General features: G+C 52.5%; 1 protein-coding gene across 1 annotated transcript in view; it reads right to left on the minus strand.

The window, feature by feature from the left end:
* Window positions 1-22626: 22626 nt before the first annotated feature.
* The window catches only part of SHB (SH2 domain containing adaptor protein B), a 145503-nt gene continuing 140728 nt past the window's right edge, over window positions 22627-27401 (minus strand). Inside the window, exon 6 of the mRNA XM_038401820.2 lies at window positions 22627-26576. Coding sequence (XP_038257748.1) covers window positions 26393-26576 — 184 coding nt within the window. The 3' untranslated portion in view covers window positions 22627-26392. The remainder of the gene's footprint in view (window positions 26577-27401) is intronic.

A 27401-nucleotide genomic window follows, 5' to 3' on the forward strand; every position in this document is an offset into this window, starting at 1 on the left:
TGACCACAAAACCAATGTGATCAAACAGCAGGGAAAAGACCTTGGCCAGCAAGATAGATGGGCTGGGCAAGGGCCAGAAAAAGAAAGGGGAAAGCGTGCGGGTGCAAGGGGACACCCAGGGAGAGAAGTGGATGAAAGTAAGTCAACAGCAAGAGAGTGAATGGGGTGGGTGGAGCGAAAAGAGATTCAGACACATAAAATCAAGGAGCAACATAACAATGAAGGGCACAGAGCAGAGGCTGTTTATCATTCGGGACGCAGGGATTTCCCCACGCCTCATTACCCCTTATAATGGTGTACTTGGGCAATGTGATCATCACACGGCTGACAGCCTCTGGAATAATAATGACCAGCGAGGTTAGTTTATGGGGGGAAAGCAGAATGTGGGCAGGCCACCACTCACATGGGTCACTGCGCCCAGTTATCGCTGTGTACACAGCTAATAAAGAGAAAAGCACTGTCACCAGGCACGAGGGCTTTGACAGCAAACACTGTGTGTGACAGAGACAGCGGGAGGGCAGGAGAACAAGGATGGGGAGCTCAGCCTGATATGGACATGTAGGAATTTAGAGTTTGAAGCACTAAAAATCACACTTAGGAAAAAAGGAACTGCCAAATGGACTCAGCCCCGCCGGCCCTCTCGCTCTGACAATGGCTCGCACCAGCCGCTTCAAAGTAAGGTGCAGAAAATCTTGCAGCAGGTTGCTCTGGGCTAGTCTATCACAGGGCGAGCCTCTTCCTAACCCTGCGTAGGTTGGCTCATGCCCTGAAGAGGAGCAAGAGGAGCAGTTAGGTCCCTGCTAAAGCTCTTGGTTATTTTTCAGTATGGCTATTGTAACTCCGGATAGTTTTGTCCAATCATTTTATGAAGTTCGCTCAGGTCTTGGCCTCAATGACCTCATAGAATCATAGAAGATTAGGGTTGGAAGAGCCCTCAGGAGGTCATCTAGTCCAACCCCCTGCTCAAAGGAGAACCAACCCCAACTAAATCATCCCAGCCAGGGCTTGGTCAAGCCAGGCCTTAAAAACCTCTAAGGATGGAGATTCCATCACCTCTCTAGGGAACCCATTCCAGTGCTTCACCACCCTCCTAGTGAAATAAGAAAAAGACGCTGTGTAGCTGAGGGCTGTAACAACTCATGCCCTCTGTACTGATCCACAGAGGAGAACTTCATGTGACAATGAATTCCACTGGTCAATTGTGAGTTGCATGGGAAAGTTTTGCCTGGTATCAGTTGTATATTGGCTGCCAAGCCATGTCACTGAATGTCCCCTTGCTTGCAGATTGTGCCAGAGGGCAAATAGAAATGTCCCTTCTACTCTCTCTAAACCATTCAGATGGAGCCTATAAAATGCTGGAATTGTACCTGTCTGTTGCTGAGGCAGGATAGTTGATAGCAAAAACCTCACTGGGCCTTTGATTTTGCTGCTGTGTTAAACAACATGCCAATGTAGCACATACCGTCCTGTAATCAAAGCCCTGTGTCCATGTCTTCCCTGCTCTCTCCAGGCTCAGAGCTGGAATTCGATCCTCTTAATAGCCAAGGAACCTAAGTGCTCCGACGGCTTACCGAGCAGCCAGCCACCACGGCCTGGCCCTCCTCACCCTCCAATGCCCCAGCACGAACTCAAGTCCATAAGTCACGGTGTCATTCCTGTCCTGCTTGTGCAGAGCTGGGGGCTGATGACATAGCACATGACTTCACTTGCAAATAATGTCAGCTCCATGGTACAATGGCACTCGGTCAAAGCCCTCAGTCTCCCCAGGAGAAATGCAGAGCACGGTGCTGGCTCGTCTGCGGCTACGAAAGGTGCTTGCTTTTATCCCTCATTCCCAGCTGTCCAGCCATCTTCTGCCTTGCACTCTCCCTCCCTCTTTTGCTTTCCCTGGGACATGCAATGTCTCTCTCTCTCCCCACCCAGCCCACCTCTACCCTAACACACCCCACCTGCTTCTCACTCCAGTCCTCCCTTCCCCCCAAAGGACCCGGGGAGCAACTGCCTCCGTTGGGCCTTACAGCAGCTACCCCATGGCCTGCTCCAGCCTCCTCTGCCCATGGCTGCTAGCTTGCTGTAAGCCTGAATGGCTGTTTGTGCTCAGTGCATCCGTCCTGCCCTGTCCTTCTTCGGGGGGGGATGTCACTGACCCAAGCACCCTGTGTTTTAAGGGGAGCAGGAACAGGACCTTTGTCTCACCAGGTTTGAATCTCTTATGCACCCGACACCCCACCAGTGCATTTTGCTGGGCTCTCTGGGGCAGTGGCTGTGTGAGCAATGCCCCAGCTCAGCGCCGGGCACATCGTCACCTGGCATTTTCTGAGTGGGACAGATGATTTTGACAGACAAGGGGGCCTTGTGCTCCCCTGTTTATTTCCTGGTGTGCACCCAGCTCCAAAGCTAATGCCAGTGGCCCCCCTCCTCAGGGAGGGTTAACTGGTGGACTCCTGATCCCACTAACCCAAACCTTTGTGAGCCTCCATGGGCTGGAGCCAGGTAGGGTCCCATCAGCAACAGAACGGGGCAAGTCCGCATCCTCCAGCAGAACTCAGTCCAAGGGAAGGGGCAGAAGGCTCTGGCTGGCAGAGCCAGTTTCAAGGGGATGGAACTGCTGGATTCTTGCACTTATACGTTTTTTCTAATTGTTCTGAGCCTGTGACAAGCTCTTTGGCTGAGCCCTAATGCAGAGGTAGGTTTAACTACTTCAGTGCTGGTGCAGGCTGCAAAATGCACTGCTGGTGCTGCTCCCTGGAGCCTCTGCAGCTGCTGACAGCACTGTTCTGCCGCGGGACAGCCCCAGAGACCAGGCTAAGAACAGCAGCCTGGCTGAGAGTGGGTTTTTGCCATCTATTTGCAGGAGAGGGCAGTGCTGCATTCACCAGTGAAATAAAGTGAGCTTGGAGTGGGATGAAGTGGCAGACTGCAGTTTTCTAAAATGCCAGCAACACTCCACTCATTGCTCAAATTGGGCTTTGCCTGGGACAGCTGGGTTAATGCCCTCGCCACACCTCACTGCAGCCGTGGGGTCACTTTTAGAGCTAGGTCCAGCCCTAGTTAGTGGCTAAGATTGGCATCCCCTGCCCCTGCCTCCACCAGGGCTAAGAAATATCTCGAGGAGTTTATGAGAATTGTTACAACTGTCGCACTGCTGGACATTCTCCCTTTGAAATGCTCCAGGCCTGATTTTCCCCAGTGTAATTACATCTGGGGCTGTATCTGCCCCTGGGGTGAGCCGAAGTCCCAGAGCTTAAGGCCAGAACCTGCCACTAGATCCTGTCTAAGGAGCGACACTGATCAGCAACAGCCGGCCCAGGAGATTTACTGCAACTATTGAATGAAACCCCAAAGGCAATTGATAGGGCACAGCGCTCAGTTCTCCGGCCCTCGAGGCAGGGTGCCAGTAACTAGTCTAAAAGCGCAGCCTCCTTCCATCACTGGTGCTCTCACTCCATACAGCGCCACCCTGCCTGCAGTCCTCGTCCAGGAGCTAAAATAGCCATCTGCCCGCCCTGTGGACGGCCCGGGCATCCAAGCGCCCCACTCTCCGCTTTGCAAGGGGAAGAAGCCCCCTGTGCAATGTGCACCCTGGTCCCCTTCTCTGGCTTCCCCTTTGAAACACTGGGTTGGAGCCCTTTGGTAAATTAGCCCTTCAACTGAGCTGCCCAGTAAGGTCCCCTTCCAAGGCACAGCTTGCTCTGTGATCCCCAGAGAGCAACCCCTCCCTTGGATCTAGCCCCTTTCCCTCCCGAGATCTCCACACATTTTACAAAGGAGATATCTTTATCCCCTCTTTACAGATGAGAAACTGAGGCAGAGAGAGAGGGAGTGACTTGCCTACGGTCACCTAGCAGGTAAGGCATGGAGCTGGACCTCGAACCAGGGCTGCCAAGTCCCTGTAGCTAATGGAGAAGATGGAATCACCCCCATCTTACAGCCAGGGAGCTGAAACATAGGGTGAGTTACCCAGCGTCACGCAGGAAGCCTGTAGCAGAGCTGGGAATAAAACCCAGCTCTCCTGAGGGCCGGGCCAGGCCAGACCAGTGCCTTTACCTTCAGCCCACCCTTCCTCTTGCGTACAGCTCACACCAGCTTCCAGCCCCTCAGCTTGGGCATGCCACTGAATGAGGCTCCCTTACATTCCTAGAGACTGGTGGGTCTCAAACCTACCTATTTACCATTGTGGGCCACTATGTGTTAGTTACATGGCCGCATCCACACAATATATATACTACCGATATGGCCATGAGGATGTCATATGGACCGCAGCTGTGTTGTGACTGGGTTGCAAGTGGCCTGCAGGCTGAGAACCACTGATCCTTCTAGGCCCATACCCTGGCATGTCCTCACCCAGACAAGGAATGTGTAACTATTGATGCAACATAGAATATTAGGGTTGGAAGGAACTTCAGGAGATCATCTAATCCAACCCCCTGCTCAAAGCAGGACTAATCCCCAATTTTTGCCCCAGATCCCTAAATGGGCCCCTCAAGGACTGAACTCACAATCCTGGGTTTAGCAGGCCAATGCTCAAACCACTGAGCTATCCCTCCCCCCATCCTGTTCTCCTCCCCTGCTGCTGCTGGAGAAGCCACAGTTGTAGCCACAACATTGGCTCTGTGGCTGAAGGAAGCTACCTTGTGCCAAGTGCTCATATAAAGTCCAGCCAGCTTCTGCGCATTCGCAGCTGCCAGCACAACGGTGCCGAGCTCTCTTACACCCTGGCTGGCTGACAGCAGCTCCAAAGAGGTGCTAGCCCACCCAGAGAGGAAGCATGGGTTGGAGAGAGCAGAATCCTAGGATTTTTGGAGTTTGACCCTGTCAAGGCTGATTCCCCACTCTGGCACTTCAAGTGCAGAAGGTGAAGCCCCGCAAGGATTCTAAAAATTAATACCGACCACTCTAGGCTTGTATTAAACTCCCAAGGTTACAGCTTCTCTCTGACCTTGGATGGGTAGATCCTGCCACCACCGAAATGCAAAAAACCCCTTTGAAACCAGAAAGGCACACTTAGGAATTCCTTTCTGTGGGTACCCTCAAGCCCTTTCACCCTCCCTCCAGGGAAGAACTGAGAAAGAAAATAAAGGAAATGAGCTGTTGCTACCAGGTAATTTAACAACATGTGCACAAACCTCTTAGGACATCAAAACTCCAATCCTGTTCTTTAAAAAGGTACATTTTCTTAAAAACAAAAAGAAAATAAATACATCTGGAACTTCAGCTTTTGCTAGATTTTAAAAACCCATTTACAAAATGTAAACATCAAGATTAACCTTCTTGAGGTCCAGCGTAAAATAAATTACAAATAAAATAAAAAGCATTTGGGGTTAGCACAGAGGAGTGCTCAAACCAATAAGAAATAAACAGAAATAAACCTAATCGCATCTTTCTAGACATTCCCTAATTTACTTACATTTCTGGGGTTTCAGATAAGCAATCTCTAGGTATGATCTGATGATTTTTCATATCTGGCTTAAGCTTCTCATAGCATAACTGTTCCCCTCTTTCCTGGAGAACCACAACACACAGAGAAAGGGAAGTTTTTTCCCAATTTTAAAAAGTTCTAGCCCTCCCATTGGCTCTTTTAGTCAAGTGCCCACTCATTTCCTTTTACCCGTTAACCCTTGTTAACCCTTTACAGGTAAAGCAAGTAGAGAACAACCACCAAGAGGGACACCATAGCCAACTGGCTGGCTGGGTGCCCCCTCTTATTTATCACCAACTCCAAATCCTAGAATTCCACTGGCTTCTGCTAGGCATCCCACAATGCACAGCAAGGGAAATCCCAGCATGCACACAGCTCAGCAGCAAAGCTAAGGACTATGGGATACCCACCCAAAATGCCATGTGTTTAGTGCACACCAAGCCCCGCCCACATGTACACAGTGCAAAAGGTTCAGGTGTCCCCCATGCATGCTATTACTGCATATTGCACGCTAGTTCGTGGGAGTGAACTCAGTGCAAGCTAACCCCTCTGTATAGACAAGCCTGAGAGCGAGAGACCTGCTTGTCCAAACTAGTTCTGCAACTAGCAGGCAGAGTCTTCAAAGCGAACAGTTCACATATTGTCTCAGAACAACCCTGCAACATTTACTGGGGTGTGGTTTAGCTTGGGCTACTATTTCACTTCCGGCTTGTTTTTCCGGACAGCTCCCCCTGTTCAACTAACCCAACATAGTCATACAGCAAACATCCCAATAACCAGGTCACTGGAGTGTTCCTCAGTTATCACAGAGCATCTCCACCTCCATCACAATGCGCTAAGATCGCTAGGAATAAAACAGCCTCCATTTGTCCCTGACACCTTTTATCCCAAAGGATCGCGAACGCTCCACACATTAATAGCAACCTAATGAATGATCATACCACCAAAGCGTGAGATGCACCAAGGGCAGCAGGACATAGCAACTGTCCCCAGTGCCCAGATGGGGAAGCTTGTGGAGAGCTGGGAAAATCCAGCTCTTGCAGAAAAGGGGAGAAAGAAAATCTCCATTCAAACAAGAACATAAGAACAGCCATACTAGGTCAGACCAAAGGTCCATCTAGCCCAATATCCTGTCTTCAACAGTGGCCAATGCCAGGTGCTCCAGAGGGAATGAACAGAACAGGGAATCATCAAGTGATCCATCCTTTGCCCATTCCCGGCTTCTGGGATAAATCTGGATGAACAAAGGTCTACAAAGAAATTCTAGCTCCCTCTGGTTTTGTCACTTTAACTCAAGCCTTTGTGAATCAGGACACTTAACTGCTGTTACTTGTGGGGCTAGATTGAGGCCATATTTCTAGCCCTCTAAGTGCACGACTGAGCTGTCCCTGGAGCAGCCAAGGGGAGAACTGTGGTCTGCCCACCCACTTGCCAGTGGACGCTGTGGATTGGTCTGCAGAATCTGCTTTGTCCCCCCCATCCCAGGAGCAGTGGGGTGGTAAGGGTCTTGCATCCTGAGAGCAGGTGTCACTGACAGCCCTGGCTGTGCTGCTCACACGCACCTGGTGTGAGGTGATGACCCTCACGTGCTCCTCCCCAGCTCACGTGGACTTTTCCTTTTCTTTGGCATGTTGCATGTTACAAATCCCTGCAGTCTCTAGGCCAGGCTGAAAGCTCAGTGCCATCAATCGATGTACTGGCCATGGGCAGATCTGCGGTGCTTCAGTGCTACACCCAATCTTCTTCCTGGCTGATTCCTTTCCAGGGCTGCTGAGGCATGTCCAGCCACTGTTAAACAGAACAGAGTTTAATTAGTGGTTTTAGATTGGATTTCAGACCCTCTCCAATGCAGATTGACAGGCAGATACCTCCACTGCACTGCTCCCCGATGCACCCTTTCCACCCTGTCTGCTCTTGCCAGGCGGCAGTTGTGGTATTTGCCCCAGTAGTCTTTCTCCCACAACACTCGAGCAATGGTGGTGGCCCTCTGGTCATGTGTGGGATATGCCTGCGCATACCATGTAAAATGGTCAGTCACGACTAAAATGTTCCCAACATTCCTCCTGTCCACTTCTAAAGTCAAGAAATCAATGCAGGTTTGCTGCTGGTGATATTCTTCAGATGTGCAGCTCTAGTGGGCAGAGTTTTCCTTTGAACACACCGAGCACATTTCTTGCGTATATCATTGGCCATCCAGGGCCAATAGAACCTACTATGAATAAGTTCCAGGATTCTCTCAATTCCCAAATGTCCAAAGCCATCCTGCAGAGCCCTCATGGCCAGGGCTCTGTACTCTTTTGGTAGCACTAGTTGTGTTCGTTGTTTTTGTAAAGGATCTAATGTGATCTGGTGCAGCACTCCCTGTATCAGTTTTAGCTTGCTTCATTCTCTCAATAGTAGTCTACCCTCAGGGGTACATGGAATAATTGCAGCAGGGTTTCGCCCCTCTCTTTTTGCAAGTCGTGTGTCACAAATGTCAGTATCTTGCAGTTGGGCTTTTTCAATCAGCAGCATTGAGCATGGACAACGGAGATTGGTCCAACACAATATAGTTCATGGAGGCAGATGACACGCTTTCAGGGGGCAGACCCAGAGTTTCTGCAACACAACCATGAAGACTCTCACTGGCCTCTGACTCTTGATCACTCCCATTGCAAATAGCTCTCACTCCATCCATAAGAATCACAGCAATTTCCGATGGCTGCAGATGCTGGGACAGTGCATCTGCATCTACGTTGCTTCTCCTTGATCAGTACTGAATGCTGAACTCGTAGCTCACCAAAGCGGCCACCCATTTCTTCCCTGTAGCATCCAGTTTAGCACTTGTCAACACATAAGTCAGCGGATTGTTGTCTGTCCACAGTTGAAACCTAGCACCATACAAGTAGTCACAAAACTTCTCAGTGATGGCTCATTTCAAGGCCAAGAAAAGACAGTTACCTTTTCCGTAACTGGTGTTCTTTGAGATGTCCATTCCACAATAGGTGTGCATGCTCGCCATGTTCACCAGTGCTGGAAGTTTTTCCCCTAGTGGTACCCATAGGAGGGAGCACCCCAGCGATCCCTGGAGTGGCGCCTGTATGGCGTCGTATAAGGGGAGCTGTGCGCTCCCCCCCCCTCAGTTCCTTCTTGCTGGACAACTCCAACAGAGGGGATGGAGGGCAGGGTGTGGAATAGACATGAGCAACACATCTCGAAGAACACCAGTTATGGAAAAGGTAACTGTCTTTTCTTCTTCGAGTGATTGCTCATGTGCATTCCACAATAGGTGATTCCAAGCTACATCTGTTGGAGGTGGGTAGGAGTCCACAGACACTCGGGACAGAGTACAGCCCTGCCAAATCCAGCATCCTCCCTGGTTTGGGAGACAATCACATAATGCGAGGTGAACATGTGAACCGATGACTATGTGGCAGCCCTACAGATGTCCTGAATAGGGACATGGGCCAGAAAGGCAGCCGACGAGGCTTGTTCCCTGGTTGAGTGTGCCATAATCGGCGGCAGGGGGACTCCCGCCAGGTCGTAACAAGTACGGATACGCGAGGTGATCCAGTTGGAGAGCTGCTGAGTGGAGATTGGCTGACCTCTCATGCGTTCGGCCGAGGACTTCCTGAATGGCTTTGTACATTTCAGGTAAACAGCCAGAGCCTGTCTCACATCCAGCATGTGGAGGCAGCGCTCCTCACTGGACTCGTGAGGCTTGGAACAGAGCAATGGCAGGAAAATGTCCTGACCCATATGGTAGGCAGAGACCACCTTGGGGAGGAATGAAGGATGTGGTCAGAGTTGGACCTTATCCTTATGGAACACCATGTACGGGGGTTTGGAGGTCAGGGCCCGGAACACCGAGACCCATCTAGCAGACGTGATCGCTACCAGGAAGGCTACCTTCCACAAGAGGTGCGACCAGGAGCATGTAGCTAGCGGTTCTAATGGAGGTCCAGTTAACCTGGCCAGCACTGAGCTCAGCTCCCACTGTGGGACCAGGGGCCTAACACACAGGAAGAGGCAATGCAAACCCTTAAGGAATCGGCCAGTCATGGCATGAGAGAATATCGTGTGACCCTGCACTGGTGGGTGGAAGGCCGACATGGCGCCAAGTGCACCTTGACGGACGAGGGAGCTAGGCCCTGGGCTCTAAGATGAAGGAGGTAGTCTAATATAAGCTGGATCAGAGCAGCCAGAGGCCAGACGCCCCGACTAGCAGCCTACCAGGAAAACCAAGACCATTTTGCCAGGTAGGCCTGATGCGTGGAGGGTCACCTGCTCTCCAGGAGGACGCGCTGAACCCCTTCCCAGGAAGTCCTCTCCTCCCGACCTAACCATTGAGCAGCCACGCTGTGAGGTGAAGTGCCGCTAGGTTGGGGTGGAGGAGACGACCTTGGTCCTGGGAGAGCAGGTCCCAGCAGGACGGCAACAGCCACGGTGGGGTGACTGCCAAGCTTGTGAGAGTCCCGTACCAATGTTGCCTGGGCCATGCTGGGGCAATCAGGAGGACCCGGGCCCTGTCCGTTTTTATCTTTTCCAAGACCTTGCCGATCAGTGGAATCGGGGGAAAGGCATAGAGAAGTTGGCCTAACCACGGCAGAGGGAAGGCGTCAGAGATCGCGCCCATGCCCAACCCTCCCCTTGAGCAGAAGCGGGGACACTGGCAGTTCTGCCGGGTCATGAACAGGTCCACTTGGGGAGTCCCCCACATTTGGAAAATCCTGTGCACCACCTCTGGGTGCAGTGACCACTCATGCTGAGAGGAGAAGTCCCAGCTCAACCGGTCCACCCAAGAGTTCTGGATGCCCAGTAAGTGGTGGGCTTCCAGGTAAATGTTGTGGGCTATGCAGGGCTTCCTGGCAGAGGGCTGAGGAATGGGCCCCACCTTGCCCGTTGATGTAGAACATCGAGGTCATGTTGTCCATGAAAACCCTGCCTGCCAGGTGCGAGCGGAAGGCCCTGTACGCCAGACGGACCTCCCTGAGCTACTTGACATTTATGTGCAGGGCAAGGTCCTGTGAAGACCACAGATCTTGGGTCTGGAGGTTTCCAACATGGCCTCCCCACCCCACATCCGACGCATTGGACACCAGTTCCACAGACAGGGGTCGGCCGCTGAATGGGACCCCTTGGAGCATGTTCCCCGGGGAGGACCACCATTGTAGGGAGGCGATCACTGGTTCGGGCACAGTGAGGACTTTGTCCATCCTGTCTCTGTACTGGGAGAACACTGAGGCCAACCAGAGCTGGAGGGACCACATCCTGAGTCTGGCATGATGAACCACGTATATGCACACCGACATATGACCCAAGAGTTGAAGACACGCTCTGTCTGTGGTCACGGGGAACCTTGTGACTGAGCTGCTGAGCTCCTTTAGGGTTTCAAATCTGGCCGGTGGGAGGGAGGCTCTGGCTGATGTCGCATCCAGAGTCGCCCCAAAGAACTCTATGCGCTGCACCGGAACTAATGTGGACTTGGTGTCGTTTACCCAACAGGCCCCGTGTGGTGCATGCGGACAGGAGGAGTGATACGTGATCCTGTATCTGTGACCTGGACCTTGACCAGCCAATCATTGAGGTAGGGAAAGATCTGGACCACCTTACGTCTGAGGTAGGCCGCTACCACAGACATACACTTTGTGAATACCCTGGGAGCCGTGGAAAGGCCAAATGGGAGGACAGTGAACTGGTAGTGCTCCTGCCCAACCGTGAAATGAAGGAAACGCCCATGTCCCTCAAATATATGAAGGTGGAAGTACAGGTCCTGCAGATCGAGGACGGTGTACCAGTCCCCGGGATCCAGGGAGGGGAGGATGGAGGCCAGAGAGACCATGCAAAACTTGAGCTTTGCCATGTACTGGTTCAGGCCTCATGGGTCCAGGATGGGCCTGAGCCCCCCTTTGGCCTTCAGGATATGGAAATAGCAGGAGTAGAACCTCTTGTATCTGAACTTGGCCAACACCTCCTCCACCGCTCCTAAGTCACCGCCTCACCTTCTGCTCGAGCAGGCTCTCGTGAGAGGGCTCCCTGAAAAGGGATGAGGATGAAGAGTAGGTGGATAGGGTAGAGGTAAACTGGCAGGTGTAGCCCGGGAGTCGGTCTAGGGTCAGCTGCGATCTCTCTGCGAGAAAAGCACACAATCAGGTTGGAGAAGGAAAGTTTTATTGTGGGTGGAACTGGTAAGTCGCCCCCAGGCGTCCCATCAAAACTGGCGCTTTCCCACCTGTTTATCCTTAGAGGACCCAGGCTGGGACGCAGGCCGGGATTACCTCTGCAAGTGCTTTTGATGGTCCCTTGACTTTTTATAAGGGGGCTCATATCTGGAGTGGGTGGCCTGACTGGGAGCCTGCTGCAGTTTGAACCTGATCCTGGCCGGGGCTGGGACATAGAGACCAAGGGTCTTTAATGTCGTGCGGGAGTCCTTCAGACAGTGTAACTTCACATCCGTTTGTTCCGCAAACAGGGCCTTGCCATCAAACGGAAGATCCTGTCAGGAGGTCTGTACCTCGCTGGACAACCCAGACAGCAGGAGCCATGACGCTCTCCTCATGGACACCATGGAGGCCATAGACCTTGTAGCCATATCCACAGCATCCGAGGCTGCCTGCAGGGCCACCCTGGTGGCAGCCATGCTCTCCTCAACCAGAGCCTTGAACCCTTTCTTATCACGCTCCTGGAGAGAGTCTGCAAATTTGGTCAGGGAGCCCCACAAATTGCAATCCTATCTGCCCAGCAGGGCTTGGTGATTCACCACCTTCAGATGGAAGCTTGAGGATGAATAAACCTTTCTACCAAATAGATCTAGTCTCCTTGAGTCCTTATTCTTAGGAGTAGGAGCTGGTTGGCCTTACCTCTCCCTGTGGTTGACTGACTCGACCACTAGGGGGTTGGGGGCAGGGGGGTGTACAGGTATTCATGCCCCTTGGCAGGCATGAAATACTTCTGTTCAGCCCTTTTAGAAATGAGGGCAGGGAAGCCGGGGTTTGCAACAAGGCGTTCGGGATCTTTTCCACCCCTTCATGGAGTGGGAGAGCCACCCAGGCTGGTGCCAAAGCTGAGAGGACATTGAAGAGGGAGTCCAAGGGTTCCTCCACCTCTTTGGCTTGTAGGTTGAGGCTTGATGCCACCCTTTTCAACAGCTCTTGGTGGACGTTCGTGTCCTCCTGCGGGAAAGAAGGAGGAGGGGCCGTGAGGATGGGGGTGGGGTACTCTGCATTCCCATCAGCGCTGCAGGCCCCACCACTTGGTCCCCTTCTGAGCACGGGAACGGAGATGAATGCTCCACTGACTCCTTTCTGGGAGGCTGAGAAAGGGAGGCCAATGGTCTTTCCAAGGCGCTGGCCACCGACTGAGCCACCACCGGGGGCTGCTTCGGGGGCCACAGGGCCCACTGGTACCATGGTGCTGGCCAAGGGGTCCAGTGCCACTGCACCTGCTGTGGCACCAGCGAAGCAGGCTGTCCAGCCTGACTTGCCTGGCCCATCGACTGGCGACTTCGAAGGGAGGCCGGGCTGGCATACAATCAGCCGCTATCCCAGGACTGGGATGAGTGGCGGTGTTGGGAGCAGTGCCGACCGCGAGTCCATGGTCCCGGGGTGGAGGAGCAGGAGTACCGCCAGTGACGGCTGCTCCGCAACCAGCTCCGACGGGCGGATCCGCGATGGTGGGGTGGTGGCGATCGACGGCTGGGGCTGCGGGAGCGGTGCCATGGCAGGGACCTTGAGCGAGACGAAGAAGAGTGGGAACGGCGTTGGTGCCCATACTGCGAGGGGCTACGGTAGCTTCTCAGAGCCAACAACCTCCGGTGCCATCTGTCCCGGTCTCAACAGGACATGTTCTCCTCGTGAGGTCTACGGTCCCTGGAGGCAGAGCGGTGCCTGTAACCCCTGCTAGTCTGTACCCAGCCAGACAACCTTGTGGGGGTCAACAGGGACTGGCATGGACTGCTCACGGGCGGTCGCTGAGTGGGGAACGGTGTTGGGAACCTTCTCTCGACCGTGAGAGGTACCGTCCAGGCGGCGACTGCAGGGGTCCAAACGGTGGCTTGCCTCTGGACCGGGAGCTGACAACGGCGGTGCTACTGGTACCGGCAGAGACATAACGTCTCAAGCCACTTGCAGGGCCTCCAGTGTGGAGGGCACCCAAATGTGGCCACTGGTGTCCGGGGAGGCGGGCTCGGAGTGGGCTGGGCTACTCCGCTCAACTTGAGTCATGGGCCGTGAGGCCGATGGGGACCGAGAGCTGCCCAACACAGGTCTAGACTCTCCCTCAGTCTTGCTCCGGTGCCTTGGCAGAGAAGACCTCTTCTTCGCCTTTCTGGAGTGTCCTGTGAACGGGGAGCGGCGCCGACTGGGGGAGGAACCGATGGGTCGCCGCACACTGATGCTGCGGTGCTTGATGCCGACTTGCAGCGGTGCAGTGGCGTCAGGGTTAGGGCCGACTCCATCAAAATGGCTTGGAGCCGAATGTCCCGCTCCTCCTTGGTCTGAGGTGTGAAGGTTCTGCAAATCTTGCAGTGATCGCTGAGATGGGTTTCCCCCAGACAGCATAAACAGTCCGGGGGATTCCCCCAGACAGCATCAACTCATGGGCATAGGCCATTTGCAAGTGTCGCACGACTTAAAGCCCGGGGCATGCCCCGACCTGGATGCACTTAACTAATTCTAACTAAAGCTACTTTTTACTTCTTCTTTCCCCGCCCCCCCCACTTTTTTTTTTAGACTACAGGCACTACTAACTGTGAGCTAACAGAGTCCAAGAGGGAAGCTACAGCAGAGCTGGAGCAGAGCAGTTCTGAAGCACCTTCCCTGGTGGCAAGAAGGAATGGGGGGGAGAGGAAGGGGGGAGCGTGCAGCGCCCCTTATACCATGCCATGGCAGTGCCACTCCAGGGGTGGCTAGTGGCACTCCCCTATGGGTACTGCTAAGGGGAAAACTTCCGGCACCGGTGCACATGGCGAGCATGCACACCCTATTGTGAAATGCACACGACCAATCACTCACAGAAGAACTCCAGCTTGTGGATGGGGTAGGGAGCTTCCCTATCAGACAGCCCTCGGCTGGCAAAGGCCACAGGTTTACATTTGCCTTCAACCTCTTGGCATAGGACTGCTCCTAAACCCTCCAAACTGGCATCTGTATGCAGTGATGAGCTGCAAAAATCTGAAGAACCGGTTCCTTCACTCGCTCCGGGTCTTCGGCGGCACTGAGGGACCCACCGCCGAAGTGCCGCCGAAGACCCAGAGCGCCCCTAGGTGCGTAAAAAGGGATTCTCAAGGGGAGCCTCCCCAGCCGGGAGCTCAACAGTCCTGTAAGCCAGATGTGGCTTGCAGGCCGGAGTTTGCCCAACCCTTTAACAACCGGTTCTAAACCGGCTTCTGAATTTAACAACCGGTTCACGCGAACCAGTGTGAACCGGCTCCAGCTCACCACTGTCTGTATGTAGGATAAATGGCACCTGGTAGCTTGAGGGTTTGGGTTTAGCACACAGCTTCAGGCCAGCGCAGAGGAAAAGCAAATAGCAGGGATTTCTGTGCACAGTTTGGCCTCAGCCTTGGGCTGCAGAGACCCTTTGCTGTGATCTGGAATTCCCCCACGTGGTGGCAGCAATAGCCCACCACTGCTCGCCTGCCACCTCCAATGGCAGCTGACCCTTGACTCTCCCTTGTGCTTCTCACCCCTCCCCAGGAGCGGTTCTGGCTGAACTCAGGGGCATTTCTGCTGCCCCTAGCCCTCCCGCTCACTGCTGACCGTTCTCTTAGGAGCCAACACTCCACAGCCACGCACAGGGCTGGGCCACGCATCAGGGCTCCTCGCCCAGATCACACAGCAGCAGGGTGAGACCTGGGGCAGAGCTGAGGGTTAAAGGCATCCCAGGGGATTTGGAAGCCCAGTTCCCATGAAACTGAAGTGGGAATTGCATGCCCAAATCACTTGGGTAGCTCTCAGGCTGGACCCCCATGGCGCTTGGGCGTCTGAGGGCAGGGAAATGGCTGGGCCTGATTGGAGGAGGTGGAGAACAGCTGCTCGGGTTGTCTAGCTTCTGATCCTGCAGCTCTGGCTGCCAGTGCAATGAGCGGCCCCCGCAGCTGCGTTGGCTGTGACTACCCGAGACTGGCCAGACCTGCCGCGGATCTCACTGACGCCGGTACAAATCTGGACCGTCTCCATTGGGCTCAAGGGGGTTAGCTGAGTGGAAATCGGTGACGGATCACCTGCCCTCACAGCGGGGAGAGGTACGGTGAGGCGGGGGGCAGAGCTTGAAATGTCTGAGACCCTGAGAGCGGCCACCATCTCCCGCTTCAGGCACGCTTCCATGAAATCAGCCAGACACAGACATCAGTGGGGGGGGGGGGGTGCCTGCAGCTCCGAGACAGTGCACAGGAACTGCAGTGCTCATTGAGACCCCTTGAGCCTACCCCAACTTGGGGTAAAAGCAGAGAGACCTTGAGGGGACAGGGAGTGCCCCCAGCTCCCTTCAGCTCTACCTGGGGAGATCAGTACCGTGGCTGCTCAGACCTGGGCCCTTTGGGAGTGTACTAGACAGCAAGTTAGCATTAGTGATGTGCCTGATCCCAAACAGGCAGCTGGGTGCTGTCCTTAAAAGAGTTGGAAAAAAACACCACAGCAAGCTGAATGGGAGGGCAGGAGATCCTGACAGAGTGGTGTGGACTTGTTCCTGGACAGAACAGCAGCAGATGCTTTAATAACTCCTATGACAATGAGTTATTGTCGGGAATGCCTTGGGCGTGGGTGTCAGCTGTTGTCCACCCAGGCGCGTGGCTTGTGATTCTGGGTGGTTATTTCCCCATGATAGGAACAGCTGACAAATTCTCCAGTCCTAGTTCCTGCCCACCTAGGAGTTCTACCCGCTAGGACTGCCCAAGCAGATCCCAGGAGAAACTTGACCCTTAATTTCTGGGTCCGTAACTAATAATGCTGGCGTTGAAAAATCGATCCTGGAGTAAAAGTCAGTATAGACAAAATCTCCGACCCACACCCTCAGCAGCAGGATTCACTTCCAACCCACGAGCCTCAAGGCACATCAGCTGTTGGACACATCAGTGCAACTTGGGAAGTTGCTGGGCTGAGCCCTGTGCCAGGGAGAGCAGCGCTGCGTTCACACCCTGTTTATAGGGTAACCTGGGGTGTGACAGCTGTTCCTGAACACAGGCCTCCAACGAGCACCCTGCAAATGTGGGCGTCACATGGGGATACAGGAGACCTGAAGGATTATGGCCCAGATCCTCAAAGGTATATAGACACCTAACTCCCAGGGGGCCTATCTGCCTCCCATTTCTTGTGTTCAGGGGAAGGTGACTGAACAGATCCCAAACCACTCGCTATCCAGGGAATTTAGATATGATCCCTTGTAACAAGGAAATAAACATTGCAGTGAGTACGTTTCATTTCCAATCTCCTCAGCTGACCGCAGATGCTGTAAGTCAGTGGTTCTCAAGGAGTGGGGGTGGCAAGCAGGTTTCAGGGTATCCGCCAAAATCTACTGGCTGTGCAGAAAAACAGTGGTTGGGGCACAGGTGGGCCGTGGAGTTTTTATAGCATGGGGTGGGGGGGAAGAGAAGGGAGGCTAAGAAAGAAAAAGGTTGAGAACCTCTGTGGTAAGAGAAACAAGTACAAATTAAACACAGGAAATTTCACATCATGAATATTACTAGTTTCAGGTAACATGCATCACAGCCCTGCACTGGGTCTCTCGGGTGTGAATCCAGGAGAACGTTCCATGTGTGAAAAACAATGTTCTCTAAATCCAGCAGAAGATAAACCAGCACATCTGATTTAACTCTGTGAGGACAGCACATGCTGGGACCCAGTCGCCAGTGGGGTAAGGCTGGCCTACTCCAGTGCAATCAATAGCATTGCGTCTACATAGGACTGCTATGAAATTGGCCCCTTCCGCCACCTGTGTATATTTCATGCAACTCTGATCCCAGTTTGTGAAGAGGCCAGAGGGCCTCCACCGATCCTGATAGGCTGAGCTAACTGAAAAGCTAGCAGTGTTTAACCCTATGTTTTGGGGCTGTATTAAAAGCTGAAGGAAGAGCCCCAGGTGTGGACACACACATGGATTGATTTGGGTATGCAGACACAGAAGCCAGCATCTGAAAAGCTGGGGTTATAGGTACAGAGACCCGGTACTTGAAATAATCTCTGTCTTTCTGTTGGTAACTAGAACTCAAAGGCTTTATCTAAACACTGGGTCCAATTAAACCCAGGCAAACAGGTGCATCTTTGATGTGTGGATCTCTGTTGGTTTAAGGCTGGTCATAGCTGTTTAGCTTGTGCCTGTGAGTTTGAAGGCAAGTTAAACCAAAATAACCTGCTTTAAACCAATCAGAGCATCCATGCCCCAAGGGGGACCGGTTTGGCTAAACCGGTACAGAATCAGACCTTCAGAAACAGGAGCACCACACCATGGGCAGACGAGGCCTTAATAAAATGTTCGTGGTTGGTCAGTTGTTTTAATAGACTTTTAAGGCCAGAAGGAACCATTGTGATCATCTGTCTGACCTCCAGTATAGCACAGGCCAGGGACCTCACCCAGGGATTCCTGCATCCGGCCCAGAACTTCTGGGTGTGCTACAGCTGATCCCTTAGAAAGAAAGAACCAATCTGGAGTTCAAATGATGATTCTTCCACTGGCCACTTCCCTTCCCTGTTACAAATCTGCCCCCATCTCCAGTCGAAATGAGAACTGTGCTCTCCTTTGCTCTTTCATCTCCCCCACCCCGCCCCGAACTCATTGCAAACATTCACTTTCAACAGACAGCAGCCCCCAGCCGAATCCTCAGGACCCACTTTCCTTCTAGCCAGTGTCCAGCCCTTCGTGCTCATGCTTCGGGAAGGCTCCCAGCTGAAAAGCAGGTGCACTAAGCAGAGGTGTTTCCCCACACTCGGGGCAGTGAGTGGGCCAGTTCTGGGTGTACCAGCCGCAGGGTTCACAGAGCGCGGGTGCTAAAGATCTCCAGCGCAGGGTAGATTTCACAGCCATTTCCAGGATGAATCAGCCTGCCAAGGGCAGTTGACACAAACGTTGCTCAGGGTCGTCACATAATACCGCCCAGACCTCTCCCCTTCTCCGAAAGAGTGGCAGGCCTGCTCCATGGCTGCTCGGGGACGTGCTCGCTCCAGATAGCAGGGCACCGCTCCACAGGGGCAGGAAAGGTCCGTGCTGGGTCAGCGTCTGAGCTGTGCTCACACCGTGCAGCATCGGAGAGTTGGGATGGTTTTCAGGCACTTTTGCCTTCCCCCAGTTCTGGGGCTCCCCCAGGTTTCCCCACAACAGCCTTAACCATTAACCCCCCATCCTTTTCCACGTCCCATGCCAGCGTCTCATGAGGGGGTTACCTCCCTGCAGGTTGGCGCAGTAGAGGCAATGCTGGTACAATGTAGGCTCCTAACGATAGGTTGTGTGCCCTTTAAAATACAAACCGTGCAGGACAACATGAGCTCAGTGGCTGTATTGCCCTGGGAGGCAGGGACAGAGCTAGGCTGGCTCCAATTCAGGCTGGAGGAAGTTGTTTCCATTAAAAGGTGGGTTTTGGGTCAAAAAAAAGTTTAATCAAAAGTGAAAGTTTGTGGGAATTTTTTTAAATAATTGGCAGCAAAAAATTTCTAATAAACTCAAAATGCTTCATTTTTTAAATAGGAGAATTGGCACTTCCTCGCCAATTTTTTTTTTTTACTGTTCTCCCTTTCATCCTTACTAGAAAAAGATTCCCCTTCCCCCTCACTGCTCCCACTTTACCAATGGAAAAAAAACAACAATGGTTTAAAAATCACACTTTTCTAGTGGAAGACAAAAAAGCAAGAGGGCAGAGGAGGGGGAGTGAACAATTTTGAATGAAAACAAAACTCTTAGTCCTTCTTCTGAAAACGTTCCCACCTACCACCACCTCCACCTCCCCAAATAACGGTCAGCCAGCCCTTGTTATGTGAGGTCTCTCGGTCAGTTACAGACAGTGCATGATGACGGTGGTCCAGGTGTGTGTGTTATACCTGCTGCCCGGAAGAGAGGGGTGATGCTCAGAATCCCCACCCCTTGAACTAGTCCTGGGCCGGGAGGAGCATCCCCCGCCGGGACGCCGGCTGGCAAACCCGCAGCGTGTCTGAGGACTGTACACTTCCTCCAGCTCCACCCCCGACAGCCATTGCTGGGCTGATCTGCAGCGCAGGGCTCACCTGTCACTGAGCAGGGGCAGCTCCGTGGCCAAAGCGGAAGGGTGCGATTGCCGTGTGGAGAAGGCAAAGACAGGCACACACTGGGGCTCCAGTAACCCATGCTGGAGCCATGGGGGTGAGGCAATGGAACCCTGCCCCTCCCCAACACAGTGGTTAGTCACATGCCAAGGGGCTGGTGGCACCGGGTAACCTCCTGCTGTCCATCACCGGCTGGCTGAGAACTGCCAGCAGCTGGGCACGTTCGGGTGAGGTACCAGAGCCCCAATCCCTGCCCTAAGAGCTCTAGGCCACCTGTGAGAAGCAAAGCGGGGATGGCCCAAGAGACAGGAGGAGGAGGAGGGTAGCGAAGATCAGGCACCCTTGTCATGTGCCCAAGGAGACTCCAATGCCCACTGTCCCCTCCTTCCCCGTCCAGTCCCAATCCGATGGACAGCAACAGCTCTTCCACTGAGCTCTGGGAGCTTGTCTGGGTCCTTCTCCTGCCGTTTGGTAGATGTCTTCTTAAACCACTAAAATCCCGTACCCACCAAACTGCCTCTGCCTGCCCCAGCCGCCAGCTTGGGGGGCACTTCACAGGCTGTTCCTTCTCTCCCTCTCATCGCAGCCAAGACCCTCCGCCTGATTTACACCCCTGTGCAAGAGAGAATGCTGGGAGTGTGAAGAACTGCCTAACCTGCACCATCATGTGCTTTAACCAGCCAATGGTGGCCTCTTTTTCTATCCTCTATCCAGAACACTCCCCTACAAGGAGCAATTCCCATCCACAGACCAGGCTCCCGACAGCGTGTTCACCTATAGGAAAAAAAAAAGTGAATTTTTAAAAGTGAAGGTGTGATATGTTAATTAGTGATAATTATGGGTGAAATCCTGGCCCCACTGAAGTCAATGGCAGAACTCCCACAGACTGTAACGCTGCCAAGAGTTTACCCCATCATCAAGCCTCATGTCTGGAATTTGATTTAGAACGTGCTAAGAAAGTTACAATCTGCTGTTCTCTAACGGGACTTGCTGCCGTCTGGCCCACTCGTTCTCCTCGCTGCATTAAGGAGAACCTCCAGTTCAGGCGGTGCAGACAGCCGGGATGGGCCGTTTCACTTCAAGCCCATTTTCATGGTGGGTTCCCGTGCGCGAAAGGAAGCTACAGTGGGGAAATGGCAGCCTGCATTAAGAACCCCTAAGATCTGCATCTAGCTTGGTGGGGCCATGTCCCTGGCAGCGACATCGGGGCCCATGAAAGGCATCACAGGCAGCACAGAAGGGGATGACCCGATTCTCCCCCACTAGAGCCATTGTTTGTGCCTGCATACAGGGACAGTCACACACCACCCACTGTGAGCTCCCCCTTTGCTCAGCAGTGGGCTTCTGCTCCAGCCCCTGGGAAGTCAATGGAGTGGCCATTGGACCAGTCTCCAAGGCATGCCCAAGGCACTGAGAATCTCTCAGTTAGCCCCCGTGGGCTTGCAGGCTCCTCACACGGCCCTGCCATAAGCCTTGCCCCTTATTCTGCTGAGAAAGAGAAGTCGAGGTGCCAAAGCCCCATTTCGGAACTGCTCTCTTATTTTGGGTGGCCCACTTTAAACCATTGCCAAGTTCCCGCAGCCCCAACCACAGTCGCTGGGAGCTGGTGTGCTCAGCACCTCTGAAAGCAGCCACCCGTGGTCTAGATTGGGCAGCCAAAGTCACAGACAATTGCTGGAAACTTGGGGCCATTCAGAACCTGCACCTTCTGGGACTGATTTCAGCAAAGGGGCCACAGTTACTGAGGTTCTTGGCATGGCTGGGCAGAGCCACAGCGAAAGCACCACCTCATGTGACACAGAAAGTCCCACTAGCCGCCAGATGGCAAGAACCTGCCTGAGTTCAGATTGAAATGAAGAACAACAACAAACAGGTTTATTTTTTGAATATTAATTGACTGAATTCAATGCAGTTTCTTTTCTTTATATTAATACCCAGCAGGGGTCTGCTTTGGCAATTGATTCTGCTTTTGGTTCCTTCCAGAAGAACAAGCCTATCCATCCTTCCGCCCCAGAGATATTTGATAATCATTTATTTTCATGTTAATAAGATGCAAACTAAGGCAAACGCTGCACAATGTGGAAAAACCCTTCAGTAGCAGCAGAGAGTGCAGGTTCTACAACCACAACCATCAAGTCCACGCTAGCTGCATCACAACGGTCCGGAGTTCAATCACTTTTAACTGACTGCTTTATACATCAGAGAGTAACAGTGCTGAAGGGCAACAACACAGGGAAGACAGTGTAACGAGAGAGAAGAGTGGGTCTCCCAACCACACACACACACTTACAGGGCATGTGTCTCCTTGCATGTACAGCATGGGGTTAAAGTGATGCCTTGAGGAATCGAAATGATGCCCTAGACCGGTGGTCCCCAAACCGTGAGGCACAACCTCCTGGGGGGGCATGAAGGAATGTTGGAGGGGTGCATGGCAGGATCTGGGCCAGCCCCCATAGGGGGCAAGGAGGGAGCCCCAACCAGCCCCGCTTAGACCCCAGCTGCAGCTCCACTCTGCCCCCTGCTCCACCCTCCTTTCCTCTAGCCCCAGCTCCTCCCCTGCCCCAATTCTGCCCCCAGCTCAAGCTCCTCTGCTGAGCCAACTGTGCAGTAATGGGGGAAAGGGGGGCACGGGCAGATTCCACTACTGATAAGGGGGTGGGGGAGCGCACCATGAAAAGTTTGGGCACCACTACCCTAGACCTTGTGCTGTACCCTCTGCAGAGGGGGGAATTTCTGGGGGCAATGAAACAACTGAAGATAGTTGGCAAGGCAGAATATTGAATAGGGCTGAGATGCCTGGCAGAATGTGGACTAAATAGAATATGAGATAATTATTTTCACTGCACACTGCTGACACGCCAGCCTTACAAAACCCAAGAAACCTGAATGCAAGTGGCTTTCCAAGAGAAGAATAGCTTCAATTGTTCGCTGTTCATGAAAATCTGAATACATGCTGACAAAGAGGAAACCTCCACAATTAGAGGAAGAAAAGGGAGAGGTTTATAATTTTTTAAAATAAACTTTTAATGGACTTTACAGGCATGATTGCTACTTGTTCTCTCAGCCATAAGCAATATCACAAACTGCAACAGACCACATTTTCACTGTACGTTACAAAGGGTTTCTTTCTTTCTTTTTTTTTTTAAACTGGAAAAATATCACACAATCACTTAAATAAACAAAGACAACATTACAGTGCAAACAAACTCCTGGTTTTATTTATGCCGCAGTTACTGAGCAATTTATTTTTTCAAAAGTCCTCCCCCCCTCCCCCGCCATTAGAAACCATTGGTTGGAGAGACTCTTTCCTTTCCCAAACTCAGGGCTTGTCTACACCTACATGCTCCAGGAGCACTTCAGTACAGCAATACCTAGGCCAAGGGGAGGGGCTCTCCCAGCCGTGTAGGTGACCCACCTCTCAGAGCTGGCAGCGAGGTCAACCTAGCACTGCCTACATGGGGACTAAGGTCAGCCTAACCATGCCGCTCTGGGGGGTGGTTTACTCACACCCCTGGCTAATGTAGTTAAACCAACCTAATTTTCTAAGGTAGCTCCGGCCTCAGGTTGTTCCTCAGAGTTGTATTACGTGCTACACACATGGCTGTAGGGGTTTGATCTGACTGCCTTAATCACATCGGCCCAGACCCACAGGTCATGGACGTCACTCCCACCGACGTCAATGGCATTTGGATCTGGCCCTTGTACAAAACCCTATTTGACAATTCCTCCCCCCCCCCCCGCCCCCCAGCTCATAAAAGCCTGGCTAGGCTCTCCGTTAACTGACTCCTGGTCTTTGCACTTCATCGTGGTGAAGACGTAGAGATCTAAAATGATTATTCCACCACAAAACCACGGAGAGACAAGTTACAGAATAAAAACAAAATGCACTTGAAGATGCGGAAAGGGCAGCTTGGAAGTTTGGATCACCAGGGAAGGCTAGGCTAAGGTTATGCCTTGGGGCTGGGGCAAGGGGGACTCGGACACACCCTTCCCAGGGTTCCTCCTTGCTCTGGAGGAACAGGGAGTGGGGGGTTAGGAATTCGCCTCTGGCCTGCTCCAGGGAGGAAGGAAGCGTCCTTATTTATATGCGCTGGGAACCATGTAGCCCAAGTCACAAGCTCTCTCCACTCCCACCTGCCCCAATGTTAAAGCAAAAGTGGCCCCCCACATCCCCATATCTGAGAATTAACATCTGGGATCTCACTGCCTGCCTATGTCCTGGGGGAGTCACTGAGGAGCAGATAAACAGGGAACCTGTAGGGTAAGTTCAGCCATTTGTAAAGACCACCACACAACCCTCACTTCAAGGTAAGGAAACCATAGCCACCCTCCTGCAATGCAGATTCAGCTGGAACATCCATGAGCTGACCACGGTATTATACAGAGCTATCCCTGGTATTAACAACTAGCTCACAGACTTGTTCTAACTAATGCTGGAATTCCCTATACCCAATTCTCATCTGGAACAGACAGGGTTAAAAAAAACCAGGCAGCGAAATGCTTACTATCAATCTGGAAACATCATTATGGAACATCCTGGAGGTTCTTTTCACATTATACAGTACAATGAAGCAGTATTTTACAGGCATTAGAGTAATGATTATCCCATTACACTTCTCAATCAGCACTTATTTCTAAGCATGTATGAGGGGGAGAGAGGTGGAGAGAAAGGTGAATTAAATAACAGACATTTTCACAGCCTTATTGCAGTCTGTAAAGTCTGTAAACTGCAAGTAACCAAATCTCTGCTCCAGTCACTGACATATAAATACACAGTGTTCTAGACGGCAAGGTGATGACAGACCAGGATCAGGACTACCTGGCTACTGGATTTCACCAGTTCCAGCATTCACGTGCAAACACAGTTTGTCAGTTATCCTATTCAGCAGGTGTACAAAGAGCGTGCCAGTTTGAGTTGGGGAGGCCGCTGCGTTTGCACTGTGGAGGTAGTACAGCTTCTGCATCTGACAGTAATGAGATACAGCTACGCACAGATGTGGTACGACAGGGTTGCTTGTGATGGCAGAGGTCAGGGCTCAACAGCCCTTGGGCTCACTTTCATCTTATATCCCTAAAGCTCATACTTCAGGGCTTCAGCTGGCCACCTGCAGCGGTCAGGAAGGGATTCCTCCCCCCACAATGTATTTGGGATTAGGGGAGGTTTTTGGATCTCCTTCCTCTGAAGCATCAGGGATGGCCATGGCTGGAGATGGGACATTAGACCAGGCTTGGAGGTGGCATCAAGCAATCTCTCTCTCAGGAGCTCAGCTGGCTGGTTCTTGCCCATGTGCTCAGGGTATAACTGATCGCCATGTGGGGGCTCGGGCAGGAATTTCCCCCAGGTCAGATTGGCAGTGACTTTGGAGGGATTTTGCCTTCCTCTGCAGCGCGTGGGTGGGGGTCACGCGCCAGGCTTGTTTGGGTATCTCTCACTTAATTTCCCTGCCAGGAAACCGGTGCCCTTTGTTCTCTCCTGCACTGTGCCTGTAGCACGTAATAGTCTCATTTCTGGGGGGCTGCAAGACCTTGGGCTCATTTCCATCTCTGGGTTTAGTGTGTAGGCGACCTGTGATGTACAGAAGCTTAGACAGAATGATCTAGTGGTCACTTCTGGCCTCAGACTCCGTGACTGGATATTCTGCTGGGGGAGGAAATATCAGTGACCATATTTTCAGATGCAGGGGCACCAGGCTCTTCGCACAAAAGTTTCGAGAATTCCCTGTAACATGCAGTGCCGCATTCTCCTACACTGTGCATCTCTCTTGGAGAGCTGGAAAACCCATTCATCACATGCTCTTCCATGCCGGAGGTGGAAAGGATGTTGGATGCCGTGGGTCAGTTGCCCCAGTGGGACTATTATTTGCCCAGATAAAATGTACACAAGAAGCGTGGCCTCTGACAGCCTTTTAAGGTCTGAGACCCAGCACATGGTCACATTCAGATGACGTACTCCCACTGCTGACACGTCAGCGCACACTGCACTGGCACAGCAGACAATGAGAATCAACTGCCTGCCTTGATCTCGGAATGACACTTGCAAAATGAACACAGTAACCCTCAGAGATTTATTAATGTACCAAAAAAGGATAAAAAATATATATTAAACCACTATTTTAATTACATACCCTATTCATAAATAATCAAGCACATTTTGCTATTGTAAAATTACTCATTAAGATCTCCTAGTCACACTGAGCGAGACAAAAGATTCCTGTGTTTGGATCACCCTGACAAACAGAGCATGAAGAGACACACTAACATGGGGTGAGTGGGCAGAGCTGTAAGGACTTGCATGTTAAGCCGGTCATGGGCAGATTTCTCCTTGAGCCCTGAAAGAATCTGCATCCATTTCAGTGTCTGTTAAGGACAGCATGTCACCGGTGGAAGATTATTTGATCATACATTGGTATTAAGTCAGAAGAGTGAAAGAACAAATATCCTTGGAGTTTCCTGACCAAAGGAAGATGTTTGCTTTATTTACCCTTGACAGCAGTTCTTTGGATTTGGAAACAATTTTTCATTCACAGAAACATCCCCCAGGAAGGCTATTTGTTCTCATCACATGGAAATAGAAACACAGTAGTGCAAAGTACCATACACATAGGACTGTCTAACAGTTTTCAGACAGCCAGCACGTATCAGAAATGAAAGGCAGGACATCTCCATTTCAACCTCGAGTTTCTGAGTTCTGGTCATCGATGCAGCAGTAATTCCTGCTTCATTGCTTGCCCGGCACCTCCCATCCACAGGAAGGAGTGAGATTGGAGTGTTATAGGGTCCGGACAGCTACAGGGTAAAGCAGGGACAAGTGTTCTGCACCCTTAATGGGCAGTTTTTTGGTGGTATAGTAGTGGATGACTTCTGGAACGCTGTCAAACGGGGGGCTGTTCTGACCCAGGATGTATTTCTCTTTGGTTTTTGTCAGTTTCATGTGCATAAAACCTTGACTGCTCCTGCGAAGGAAGCAAAGGAGAGGGTGTTAGTACCTGCACAACCCCCCCCCCGACACAATTAAAGGGTCGGCATCCAAATGCGGCTCCTCTTTGCTGGCGACGTGCCGCTGCTGCGTAAGAACAGCGAGACAAAAGTCCACCCGCACAGAACGTTCAGACCAGCCTTTTGTCTTGTGCTAGCAGCTCACAGCAGCGAGCAAGGTCTTCCCTGCACCAGCACAGACAGCCGGTCCTTGCCAGAGGGGAACCCTGGCTCTGTGCTGACGCTCGCCCACATGGAGCTATGCCCAGCAGGCCCCAGAGATAACGGGCCCTTTCAATGGCTTTGAGCCTTCATTCCCAGAAACTTCTGGGGTTTCAGCCCTTTCCTTCCCCAGGGATCCCAGCAAGGCCATGGTCTGGTCTTTGGGGGGCCGAAGCTGCACTGGGGCGGGGCAGCCTGAGAACAGCTGGTGGCCCCTTCCAAGTCAGCTAAGCATCGCCAGCTCCCTGCTGTGACTAGCTAGGGACTCGGGCCGGGAAAAGCCAAGGGCCCTGGCCTGGAGAGGTGACACATTTCAGCCTTTTAAATGAACGCCTGCTCAGTCAGCCCCTGCAAGAGGGCTGGGGAGGTTGCCGAACTCTCCCCGGGGCAGCCTGGGGGTCTCAGGTGCTGCAGAGGAGTTGGGCTGCAGCTTTCCGGCTCCCAACCCCATGCAGCGCCCACCCCCACTAGCAGGTAACAGGCACCTGTGCGAAACCCCTTCCGAGAGGGGTCCAGCAATATCCTTCGAATCAGCAGGCGGCTGGATTCCTGCTGCCGAGGGCCCCAAGCCCCGCGGAGTC

The sequence above is a fragment of the Dermochelys coriacea genome, chromosome 5 (genome assembly GCF_009764565.3).
Source record: "Dermochelys coriacea isolate rDerCor1 chromosome 5, rDerCor1.pri.v4, whole genome shotgun sequence".
NCBI classification, from domain to species: domain Eukaryota; kingdom Metazoa; phylum Chordata; order Testudines; family Dermochelyidae; genus Dermochelys; species Dermochelys coriacea.